General features: G+C 38.0%; 3 protein-coding genes across 5 annotated transcripts; 1 reads left to right on the plus strand and 2 right to left on the minus strand.

Annotated features, from left to right (window-relative positions):
• Positions 1-67: 67 nt before the first annotated feature.
• Positions 68-1,838, minus strand: LOC130703804 (uncharacterized). 3 transcript variants are annotated; one of them, XM_057525263.2, is made up of 7 exons: positions 1,749-1,838; positions 1,624-1,695; positions 1,426-1,565; positions 1,172-1,355; positions 1,018-1,109; positions 766-948; positions 68-694 (listed from the first exon to the last, which is right to left on the minus strand). In XM_057525263.2, the coding sequence occupies exons 1-5, from the start codon at positions 1,774-1,776 to the stop codon at positions 1,045-1,047; spliced, it is 489 nt and encodes a 162-aa protein (XP_057381246.1). In that variant the 5' UTR covers positions 1,777-1,838; the 3' UTR covers positions 68-694; positions 766-948; positions 1,018-1,044. The 3 variants fall into 3 exon arrangements, with proteins under 3 accessions (XP_057381246.1, XP_057381247.1, XP_057381245.1); XM_057525264.2 differs by having other exon boundaries at positions 68-539; positions 608-694; positions 766-1,109; XM_057525262.2 differs by having other exon boundaries at positions 766-1,109.
• A 2,639-nt stretch (positions 1,839-4,477) lies between these two features.
• Positions 4,478-5,509, minus strand: LOC130703806 (vesicle transport protein GOT1B-like). The gene is made up of 5 exons (XM_057525267.2): positions 5,333-5,509; positions 5,063-5,154; positions 4,823-5,001; positions 4,674-4,755; positions 4,478-4,596 (listed from the first exon to the last, which is right to left on the minus strand). Exons 1-5 carry the CDS (start codon positions 5,355-5,357, stop codon positions 4,552-4,554), a joined length of 423 nt encoding a protein of 140 aa, XP_057381250.1. The 5' UTR covers positions 5,358-5,509; the 3' UTR covers positions 4,478-4,551.
• An 846-nt stretch (positions 5,510-6,355) lies between these two features.
• On the plus strand, positions 6,356-8,634 carry LOC130703788 (proton-coupled amino acid transporter-like protein CG1139). The gene is made up of 11 exons (XM_057525242.2): positions 6,356-6,643; positions 6,710-6,846; positions 6,912-6,925; positions 6,999-7,120; positions 7,178-7,262; positions 7,328-7,721; positions 7,808-7,871; positions 7,939-7,995; positions 8,068-8,186; positions 8,253-8,326; positions 8,395-8,634. Exons 1-11 carry the CDS (start codon positions 6,474-6,476, stop codon positions 8,554-8,556), a joined length of 1,398 nt encoding a protein of 465 aa, XP_057381225.1. The 5' UTR covers positions 6,356-6,473; the 3' UTR covers positions 8,557-8,634.
• Positions 8,635-11,597: the final 2,963 nt, after the last annotated feature.

An 11,597-nucleotide genomic window follows, 5' to 3' on the forward strand; every position in this document is an offset into this window, starting at 1 on the left:
GCCTTGTTGACCCACCGGGGAGATTACCCGGTGATTGGCTAAGAGAAGCCGGAAGAAGAGCTGAAGATTTGGAACATTTTTACAGGAGCGATTAACCTTTAGTTCGGATTTGTGGGTAGCCACATCGCCCTCCGTGAACACATCATCGGACTAAGCGGCACCCCACGTCCCCTTTCCGGCCAGAGCCCTCCAAACCTCGGTATATGTTGTTTTTATATATACCGTACAGTAGGGGCATGACCCCCTACGGGCTTATTACGAGTCAAGGGGAAACGGGGCTTCAGAAAAGAAGGGAGCCCAGATATGCACTTCAATTTTTTTAATATCAAATACCGTCTGGGGAATCCGAATTAAGTATAGAAATGTCATGTCATCCATCCAATCAATACAATTTATTCAGTGTCTTGCCCCAACCAAGAATTTTTTCAGATCCAATGTTACTATTAACCTATATTGAGAAAAGAAAAACAACACCGTTAAACATATCAACTGTTGATCATGTAACTTACATGACTCATAGATTCAACTTCTGGTGGAAGCTTGGGGAAGGACATACAAATTGCAGATTAACATCATTGTATAAGGCTCTTGAATGATAAACTAGCACCTGTACAATGTTGCATTGTTGATAGTTGTGTTCCCAGTACATGAAAATCCTTTCCTATTGGATAAAATTTTTTTTGGTAGATTAGACCTGGTTGGCAAAAAGGAGGAGAAATTCTTCGTCATAAATTCAAAATTATTTGAAGAAAAATCCTTTCATACCTAAAGAGTCCATGTATGATGTTCATCTCTGCAATGGCAGCAAAATTAAAACATCTTTAGGGCCATTTAAGTACCCAGTTTCCCCAACACTCTGAACGTAAAGGACAAGTTGTTCTTTAGACAGAGAAGCAGAATTATTTGAGGTTTCTAGCTGTGACAGAACTATAAAGGATTGCTGTTGTACTGGATTTATTAACACAAGATGGTACTTCTCATTAGACAATGTGCATACTCTATTACTTTACCTCATACCTTAATGGTAATGCACTCTGTGTTTTTTCATCTGTAGGCTGACTCTTCCATCCTGTAACACTTCCAGACTTGATTTGATCCCCCATTAAATTCTGTGAATGCAAAATAATAGCATTAAAAATACTTTTTCAATAGACATAAAACCGAAAAGTACCTAATCCATGTTTCATGTTGAACTTTTGCCATATCTTGGTTTCCGTACCACACCCATTTTCGGCCCAAATACGGTCCCACAATTGTTCACTTCCTTCACTGCATGGGCTTATTACTAACGATTCTTTTTGTGCAGCACTAACAGAATTTAACTTCAACACACTGTCAGGTGGTAGACTGAATAACTAAACAATAAATAATTGTTTGTTAAAATTCTATACTTATTTTGAATTCTTATTTGAAAAGTTTAGGTACCTGACTGTGTTCACCTAATGCCAATTCATCCTCATGTTCAGTTAGGGATGAGTTTGGAAAAACCTCCTTCACTGTTTGGAAACTGTTCCGTTCCAATTTGTTCTTTTCCCCTACCTGACCTTGTAGACTCAAAATTTGAGCTACAAAACACAAATGAATAAAAGCAAATAAATAGAATCATTACGTATTAGGCCTTACCATCCTTAGCATTGCTGTTATCTAATATTTTGTGTTGTTCCAATAATTGGGCCTGCAGCTTCATAATTTGATCTAATAAACAATAATTAATAATTGAAAACCAATATAATAATGTTTATACTTACCATCCTTTTGTTGTATTATCTTATCCATTTTTCAATTGTTCCTCCAGCCACGCGTTATTCTCCATCCACGCTACTGAACAAACTGCGAATGGCATCCAATGGACTGAAATTGCCTACGCCAGTAATAATGAGTCTGAGCGGTAGATGGCTACGTGTCGGAAAAAAAGAAAAAAGTGCGATTTTTTTTTTTCGCGATTTTTTTTTCCGCCATCTTTTTTTTTTTTTTATGTAAAACGGATTGCCATACTAGCTCGCCAGTATGCTATAGTGCTAGTGCTATGCAGTAAAAAGATTCGGTGTGTTTCAAAAACGATTGCCGTAATGAAAATAATAGCAATTTTCTCGGAATCAGCATTCAATTTTGAGGATATCCTGTGATATTCAGCTAATTTCGATGAGTGTCAGTTTTTGCAGAAAATTTTTTTAAGCCCGACAAAATAAGCCCGACTTTTCTTATTTTTTCGTTTTTTACGTTTAATTAAAAAACTATAAGACGAAATGAAAAATTAATGTGATATTTGGGATAAGCATTCAATTCTGAATCGAAATCATGTATTTTAAGTGAAATTTAAAATTAAACCAAAAATGAAAAAGAAAAGTCGGGCTTATTTAGTCAGGCTTATTTAGTCGGGCTTATTTAGTCGGGCTTAAAATTTTTTTCTGCAAAAGCCGGCACTCATCGGAATTGATTGAATATTTTAGGATATATTCAAAATTGAGTACTGTTTCCGACAAAATTGCTATTTTTTTCATTAAGTCAACCCATTTGGAAATATATCGAATATTTCTGCTGCATCGCGCTAGCGCTGTAGCGTACTGGCGCGCAAGCATTGTGTCAAATATTCTATGGATATAACACATATCTGGTGTTTTAGGCATCTTGTACATGGCGCTAAATAAAAAAAACTGTTGGTATTTCTTCTATTTTTATAAATTCCTTTTCAAAACGAAAAGAGTTGATCGATTTCACCAACCGTTGTCGTTTACACTATTAACGAAGTGTAGGGGGTACGCAATTCGATATTAATCTCCAAAGCACTTATGCGTTACAAAATTTCGTTTACGAAAAAAGCTCCCCCGAGGAGGGTCTAAGATACCTTTCCAATAAGTGGTTTACCAGCTCGTGCTACACGCCACTATCAGCACGAAGCTGCATGACTCTCCTTAATTGACAGTCGGCCGACGTCAGAAACTTTGGATCTATTTCTGTAGATTCAGTTGGCGGGATATATATTCTATTCAACTCGTGTGGAACGCGTAGGCATTTCGACTGTATCAATTGCAATAAACTTAAAAATCATTACGACCGCTTTTATCAAAGCAACAGTAGAACCATTATAAACGAAGTTTCATTTTTTTTTTTTTTTTGTTTTTCCGTACCGAATGCAGAAAAGTGATCGAGTCCTTCTGTAACTTGGAGATTTTGGATAATTGTTTCCAAACACAATTAATCATTACTTTGAACCAATACGGCCTTCCGCCTAGTAGAATCTAGTGAGGAGGCTAGCAGCCAGAAATTAATTTGAAAAACATCATGTTTTGAAACAATGATATAATTATCATTTGCTTATGCTGCATGCAGAGTTTTGACAGGATGAGAAAACAAACTATTTGTCAAATACGAAAAGCAGTGCACAAGCTGTTTTGATAATTAAAAATTAAGGGGCTTCAGTAAACACAAAAAATATGAAATTTCAAACACTTCCGTGATAGGCGACGGCTTCTTCGTTACAATAATGTGATTACAATTTCTTCATGTTATAGACGGGAGCCTTTGTCGAGCAACTGATCTTTGCCTTCGTGAAAAACTTCGTAAGTGCTGCTCGTATTGGATTTTTAATAGACCAAGACGAATAAATATCGCCACGATGAGATTTTTCACAACCATAAAAGAATTTTGTCTCTTTCGCTTGATTACTTGCCGAAGACGATGAAGAAATACTTTTCGATGCTTTGCGGTAGTCTTTGACAGTCCCACGACATTCGGTTACAACCATGAGCATTAACATTGCACACCTATTTGTCAACGGTAGTTTCCGTTTACAAATTAAAAGGTAATTTTAACAAATTTAACAAAAATGTTTTTATCACCTTAAATTAACTTGTCTCCTTATTCTAAAAAAGTTTTACTTTACTTATAACGTTATGAGCAACTTGCAGCTGGTCGATTTCCAGATGTGGACTGAGCTCGATCTCCCAGTGTCTATACAAGTTAAATACAAATGCTGTTCATCGTCTGTTTTTCTTCTTGAAGATCGCTGTTTGACGATTTCTACACAATACTTTTACACAGAAACAACAGTACGCATGCCCGCCACATTAAGCTTCGCTTATGCGTATTGCACATCGTTCGTCAGAATGTTTACTGGCGAATGATAGGAAGATCAATACAGACAATGACAGCTATTATTTTATGTAGGTTACACTGATCCATAAGATCGGGAATGGTTATTCTAGGCTGACGCTATCCTACACGTCATATTTTCGCCAGCTACAATAAATGACTATCTGTAGATACTGAGAAAGCCGACTCACGCGATTCCTGAGAATACTTATTTGGTCTACGGGTACTCACGATTCCAAATCCTAGATCACTATCTTGCTCCGCGATCATTTCACAGTTAGCTTTATAACGGCAGTCAAGATACGCCAGCAACGTGGATAACACTCGTAGGAGAAGTTGCGTTATGGCACTAAATTTTTATTTTTTAAAAATCTGATAGTTGATCAGCAGTGGCACTGACATTTATTCCAACAGCATTGCAAACTTCGCACACACACACGCACACACACTCTTCACGTATTATACTCGTGTTCTAGCGTCTTGCGACTCCAGTTTGTCAACAATCTTAAACGTGAGGGGGAAAAAAATTAATTAATTAACAGTACTCTTTGCATGATATTTAAATGTTGGATGAAACTTACCGTACTGATTACTGGAAGATTTAGTACAATATTGAGTCCTGGTAACCTTCTGATATAGTACACCGCATTGGGCAGGAATCCACTGGAATATTAAAAAAGTATTTATGGGTTTGCACATCTAATAATGCACATACAACAATTAACATTACCCAAACAGAAGAATAAAACCATAGAGTTCAGCTATCATGCCAATAATTGGCCACCCAAGAAATACAATTATAATTCCTAAAAAGAAGAATGATGAAGCTTTGATCTTGTTGCGCTGGAAGAAGAATAAAAGTGTCTTCTTCATTCCTATTATGAAGGCTAGGCCTGCCAGGAATAACAACTAAAATATTTAATTGTTCATTAGTTAAGAGTGATGATGATGTCTTTTTTGCATGTCTTACATTTCCAATTGCAAGTAAGCCTTTGTCAAAGAAAAGTAGAATGCCTAAAAATATGAAAGCAACTCCCATTCCAGCCAAACCAGCCCCGATTTCTGAAAAAACAAAAAAACAATGTTGTACATATAATGGAATGAAAAACAGCCAAATTTCGTCTTCCAAATAAAACAGACTGAAGCAAACCAGCGAAAAGGATTCATTCAATAACATTCATCAACCATAATCAAAGTAGCTGTTAACCATTAGAATTCATAATTTGAAAGCAACCCTTACTCTGCGTGTCTGTAAAGTTAAACATCCCGACGTGAACCAATTCCTTCTTGAGATTTTAAACCAAATACGTTTATTGACGTCACCGGAGTTTCCACATTCAAATCTTAAAGGTTTTTAATGGTTTTGTCAGAGATTGTTTTTCAGCTCTTTATCTCCACGTCATATACATTTGATAGGACTAAGTAACCTAAACGGCTTCCGCTAGATGGCTTGGATTATTTTAATGATTGGTCGCTAGAAAAATTGGCATCAAATTCAAACTTTAGAAAAAAGAATATGTTACTAGGACGCAGTGCTGAAATGCGATTTAGTTGTTGAAAAACTACAATTTTCAGCCTGTAATTCACTCATTAACTTTAATTCATGTTACACTTGAGGACAAATGTTATCACAGTATTTTAACAGACATGACCTCAGCCGTATGGACAGTAAACGCAAATCTGCCTAAAGAGCATTGAATCATGCGCTCTCCCACGGTTACGTCAAAGTGTCAAACCTAGCAGTTAACACTGGGCAACTGTTGATCCTTCTTGTGCATAACAGGTGCAGTAATGGCACTCTATGTTGAAGGTAGCTAGATAACGATCAGGTTTTGGGCTATTCTTTTTCTATTTTTAAATACACATATCAAAATGGGTTCCCATGTAACACAAACTGCCCATACAAGGACAAAGTCGATCCACGGTCGACTTCTTAAAGACACAAGTGGACTTCTTAACGCTCGTTTGTTTGCAAAGTGTTTCTTTTTTGTCCCACGATATAATACCACATCCGGCAATACTTACGGTGGTAAAAAATCCGTGTTAAATCTAAACTGGAAGACAGTAGTTTACAGTTTTTATTGAATTGTCAAGCAAAATGTTTCGAAACGAAACGCATGCCTGCGGACTCGGAATCAAAGATCATTGCCAACTGATTAATTATTGACACTTGCTATCGTCAGACCTTAGACAAATGCCAAGCTTTTTTCGATCTGTAAAAAGATAAGACAGCCTAAACAGGTTGAGGCAAACCTAGATGAGAAGTCTCACTCAGTCTTCAATCATCTTCCTCATGTAATACGGGATAGCCGGATCGAATCCCATCCAAAAAGCCCGGTGTACAACATACTAGCAGAAAATTAAGGAATTTGTTTGACGAGATGGACGAAAAATTAGACGGCGAAGTGAGTGGCCACGCAATGGCGACAACAATTGCATTGGAAGATTTATCGACAGACAAAGCCAATGATAAACGAGAGAGCCTTGAATCAAACGATGCCGCCACTAAGGTAGCTGCTACATCCGGAGAGCTAACCTTTAAACCTATTTCGTAAATATTGGTCTTCTGACTAAAAATGCCATTCTTTTTTCCTGATTGAGAATCTTGTATTTCAAGGAACTTTGAGACCATGATTCATTTCCTGAAAGGTAACATTGGTACAGGCATCTTTTCCATGCCTTCGGCCTTCAAAAATTCAGGCCTGTGGGTCGGAACTGCTTTACTTCCGATTTTTGCTATTATTTGCACTCACTGTAAGTCTGCGTGTTTAATTTAACATTTTATTGATCTAACAACTTTTTTCTTTAACTCTATGCAGGTATGCAGATGTTGGTAATAGACGTCATTCAATCAGAGACTTACGTTACAATTTAAAATGACTCCTAACTTTACAACCTTTTGGCAGGTAAAATCAGCATCTGTTATGAAAAAGAGAGAAGGCGATTTTTCTGTTTCATATGCAGGTGTAGCGGAAAGCGTTTGTCGTACCGGCCAAAAAAAATACGCTAAATTTGGAGAAGCCTTTGGGTATTTAAAAAAATGATTTTCAAGTTCTTTAAGACTCAAATAACGATGTCGTTGCAGCATAACGGTGAATGTTTTCATTTGCCTCACGAATTTTGGAGCCTGCGTTGTATACATCGTCTTCACAGGTACAAATATGTGGGAGGTAGGTCACACATGCACTTGGCTTTCGTTCCATGAATGATTGTAATCATCGTTTTTTTTGTTCAGGTGGTGGAATATTACACAGGCTTGGGATGGGACGTGCGCATATACATGTGTTTTATGACCATTCCAATTATATTCATCACATGGATCCGCAATCTTAAGCTTTTGGCACCCGTGTCGGTGGTGGCCGGAATTGTGCAATTGGCCAGCATCATCGTCGTCTTCTATTACATATTCCAAGATCCTTTGCCACCAGTTAGCTCTGTGCCAGCTTTCGGGAACTGGTCACGTCTGCCCTTGTTTTTCGGTACGGCCGTCTTTGCGTTTGAAGGCATTCCATTGGTATTACCCATCCAGAAAGAAATGGGCCGCCCGTGGGATTTCAAAGGTTGGACTGGAATCCTTAACACTGGAATGGTTTTAATTACTGTAATCTACGTTTCTATGGGTTTCTATGGTGAGATCAGATTAATGACATACGTGCCTTATGTCACTTCAAAGATAAAGATAGTGCGATTAACGTATTCTTTTCTCTATTGACAGGTTACTTATCGTTTGGGGATGAAATCGGTGGGAGCATTACACAAAATTTACCAAAAGACGATGTGTAATTTTAACAAAATCACTAGAGAATTAGTCCATTTGATTAACGAATTTGTTTGTTTACTTCTCAGGTTAGCTCAAGTGGTTAAAATCTTGTTAGTCATGGCTATTTTTGGGAATTATGCTATGTAAGTTCACTGCCTACTTTATCCACGCATTATCAGTTATTGTAGGAATAACCTTTGATTCAACTATGAAAGGGCATTTTACGTTCCCATTTCCATCATATGGCCACCTTTATCGAAACATGCAGCCCGGTATACCAGCAATCTGTTTGCCGCTGAATTAATGTTTCGCACATTCATGGTCCTTGTTACCTGTAAGAGTCAAAAGTCTAGGACGTGTATCAAGATCAGAACTAATCGCAATCTACTTTGAAATTTAGTACTTCTGGCTGTAGCGATTCCCAAAATTGACTTGGTTATTTCGCTTGTTGGAGCAGTTAGCGGAACGTTTTTGGTAACCTTACGACACTGTACTTTAATTCAAACGTTTCCGGTGTTAATAAAACATAAAATCTTTTGCAGGCACTCATTTTCCCACCGATGCTAGAATACATTACGTACGCACCTAACGTCAGTAAATTAAACCTCACCAAACAAATCGCCATCCTCATCTTTGGAGCCATTTCATTCGCCACCGGGACCTATTGCGCTGTTTTAGCCATCGTGCAAGAATTTAGCGATTAACGCTTGTTAATTGATTTTACTTTGCACGTAAGAAAATTGAAGCCGAAAAAAAAAATAAACGAAAGAAACAAAAATAAAGCAGCCAACACTTGGTTTTGATCGGTTTATCTCTTTTCTTTATATGACGTGCGTTATACTTAGGGCGAACGAACGCACCCTGTTTCACGGCGGGCTTTGCTTGTTATTTAGAAACGCGAGCAATAGCTGCCATCCGTGATATTGGATGATAGCGTGGCGTGTTTATACGCCATGCCAAAAGAATAACAAAATCATTACACGTCAAAACATCCAAACGTTTTGTGTTATTATTTTCAAACAGCACCATAAAAACTGGATGTTGTCATTCGGACACGAATGGTGATAAGGATAAAATCATCAACTCATAGAACTTGATCAACGTCAATCTAGCTAGTCTCAAATACTGGCAAGTGTCAATAACGAGATTTTTTGCATAAATATATACAGGAATTTTCAAAACAAAAAAGGTTTTCCATTGTTTTTTTTTCAGCGTAAATAATACTGCGTAGTCATTCGAGCTTGTCAAACCAGCATTGTAACGTAATCGCCGTTCAATCATATCCATCAATGCCGATCAATAGCAGCCAGAAAGTGTATCCGTCACGTTTTCACACGCACACGTAGAAAACATGGTGAACTATCGAAGAGTACATTTTATCTAGTCACGCTGAAAATTGTGAAATTATGCCAGTCATAGACGACGTTTCAATCGTTATCTTAAAGATTTGAAGGCCTCATGCTTATGTACTTAACCGATTGGAATTAGCGTGTAGGCATTTCGTTTATTGTCCCACTCGCTTTTTTTCGAGTTTGAGCCTTGTTTTACCTGGAGCAAATCCGGCCTCCGGATTGCGGGACCGCATCGGATAACCAAGAGCTTACATCACGAATCCAGTCCGCATCCGTACAGAATTTTTAAACGTGGTACATTAGGATATGTATATTATGGCGGGGTGCATAGAAGATTCCATTGAAATGAGGTGGCATCGAAGAAAAAGGCCAGGCAAAGAAAGAAGTTTAAAAGGAAAACGATAGGGAAACGAGCTCATGAAAATTGCGGATAGGACGGCTGATTACTGAGCTAATAATCAAATATTTATGGAAGACAACTGTAACTGCCCTTGGAGGAATATAACAAATGGCTCAACGCTTTTTTTTCCATGTGTTTCGTTTCTTTATTAATTTTTTTCAATTTCCAATTCGCCAATCGATTTTCAAGAGAACGTGTAACACGTATCCAACTTGTCGGTTATTCTGGACAAGTGCAATAGCAAAGCCAATAGGAAATTGTATTTGATTTCCGGTTCACAAGATTCAAAAAAATTTCATGGTTAGCCAAGAAGACAAACTTAGAGACAATTGAAGATCAGCATAGATTGTCGTATACAATAGGTAGCCAGCAATACGGCAATCATTTTTCTACTCAGCATTATCACAATGATTCCCTTTTCCGCTTCCCGTGCGGATCGGCACGCATCCATTCGCTACAATTATTATTGTCTTCTATGCATTGATATCTTTTGTCGCCAGTCAAGTGTTTTGCCAGTCGTGTCTCGCAAAAGGTTACGTGGAATAGACTCTATCAGGACAGCCACTAGAACACGTCGATGAGGGCAAAATCCGCATCATCAATCGCTGGATGCTGTGGCAGTTTGAAGGGATTCGATTTGGTCGCCTTTGCTGTATGGAAAATGGAGAGAGAGAGAGAGACGTCGTTTGGTTTGATGCGCAACGCACTTGCCGTCGATGATATGATGATGACTTTTGTGGTTTGTCATTACAGCCTCGCCTTCATGATTCCAATGCTTCAAGCCCTCCCCTCAAAACAAACACTATTCTGCATTGAGGCTCACACAATAAGGCTTTTGTTTTTATCTCGGAGTGACAGCAACAGAAGAGGATCAATGATGAGTCCTGCAAGCGGGGGAACAGCTAGAAGGCAGTTATAACCCAATAGAGCCATTTAAAAAGAAAAGGTTGAGATCATCAAACATGTAGGCATCATCTACTTGCATCACCCCAAAGGAAAATCATTTCTCCTTCCATCTCAAAAAGGTTCATTATTTTGAATGAATCGCCCACATTTCCATAAATTTTGCGGTTATCTTTCGTTGCATGTTGATGAATATTAAAAGCATTTGCCCAATTTTCCCAGTATCGCTTTTGTACGTCTATAAAGTATTTGATATCCGTATGTCTGTTTTAGTTTTCGTGTAGCGAAATAAGTGAAATGAACTCTGTAGCCTATAAAAAATGGAATCATGGGCAAGTTGGCTTATGTAGTGATGCCGATGCTATATTAAATAGTTCATCGATTTTCGGCGGCGCTGTTCATTTCGTGCAGCGTACAGTTTTGTAATACAGCCTATTATATTGAACGCGTTGTTCAACCTGCTGCTGGATTGGCCTTAGTTACCCATTGTTTTGCTGCCGAAGTTTCGACTCGAACAGCCAGCTCGTAATTCGAAAAACAGCGCTTACCGATAATACAGCCGAATTTTGGGTAATGCGGTAATAAGTTATTGACGTGTTGCGAATAAGCGCTTTTACACCTCTTCATAGCGGCCACGGTTTTCCTCTCGTTCAAAGATCAATTTCCCTTGAAAGGTTGTTAACGGCTTTCAATCAAATGCAATCCAATATGTATGTACAAATCATTGCAAGTAAATAAACCAATAAACTTGGCAAAAACCATTACAATTAAATGTAAATTGACCAAAACATCTAAGATTTCTTACACAAAATTGTGGGTTATAATAATGAATTTATAAAGCTATTGCAAATTGAATTTTATGTCATCTACGAGGACGCAACACCAAGACATAAATAAACAATCATGACACGGTGATGTATAAATGATTGGACTTTCTGATAGCAACGTGCAGCACCAGCTGAAGCAGCGCTTCTGATCTGATTAACCATCCCATCTCGCTGCTTTTGTTTTCTATCCCGATATTGGTCATTAGGCGACATGGAGATGTGTGACGTTTGGGCTGCAAAAATTAAGTAACGAAATTAATCTC

This window comes from Daphnia carinata, chromosome 8 (genome assembly GCF_022539665.2).
Source record: "Daphnia carinata strain CSIRO-1 chromosome 8, CSIRO_AGI_Dcar_HiC_V3, whole genome shotgun sequence".
In the NCBI taxonomy this organism is placed as follows: domain Eukaryota; kingdom Metazoa; phylum Arthropoda; class Branchiopoda; order Diplostraca; family Daphniidae; genus Daphnia; species Daphnia carinata.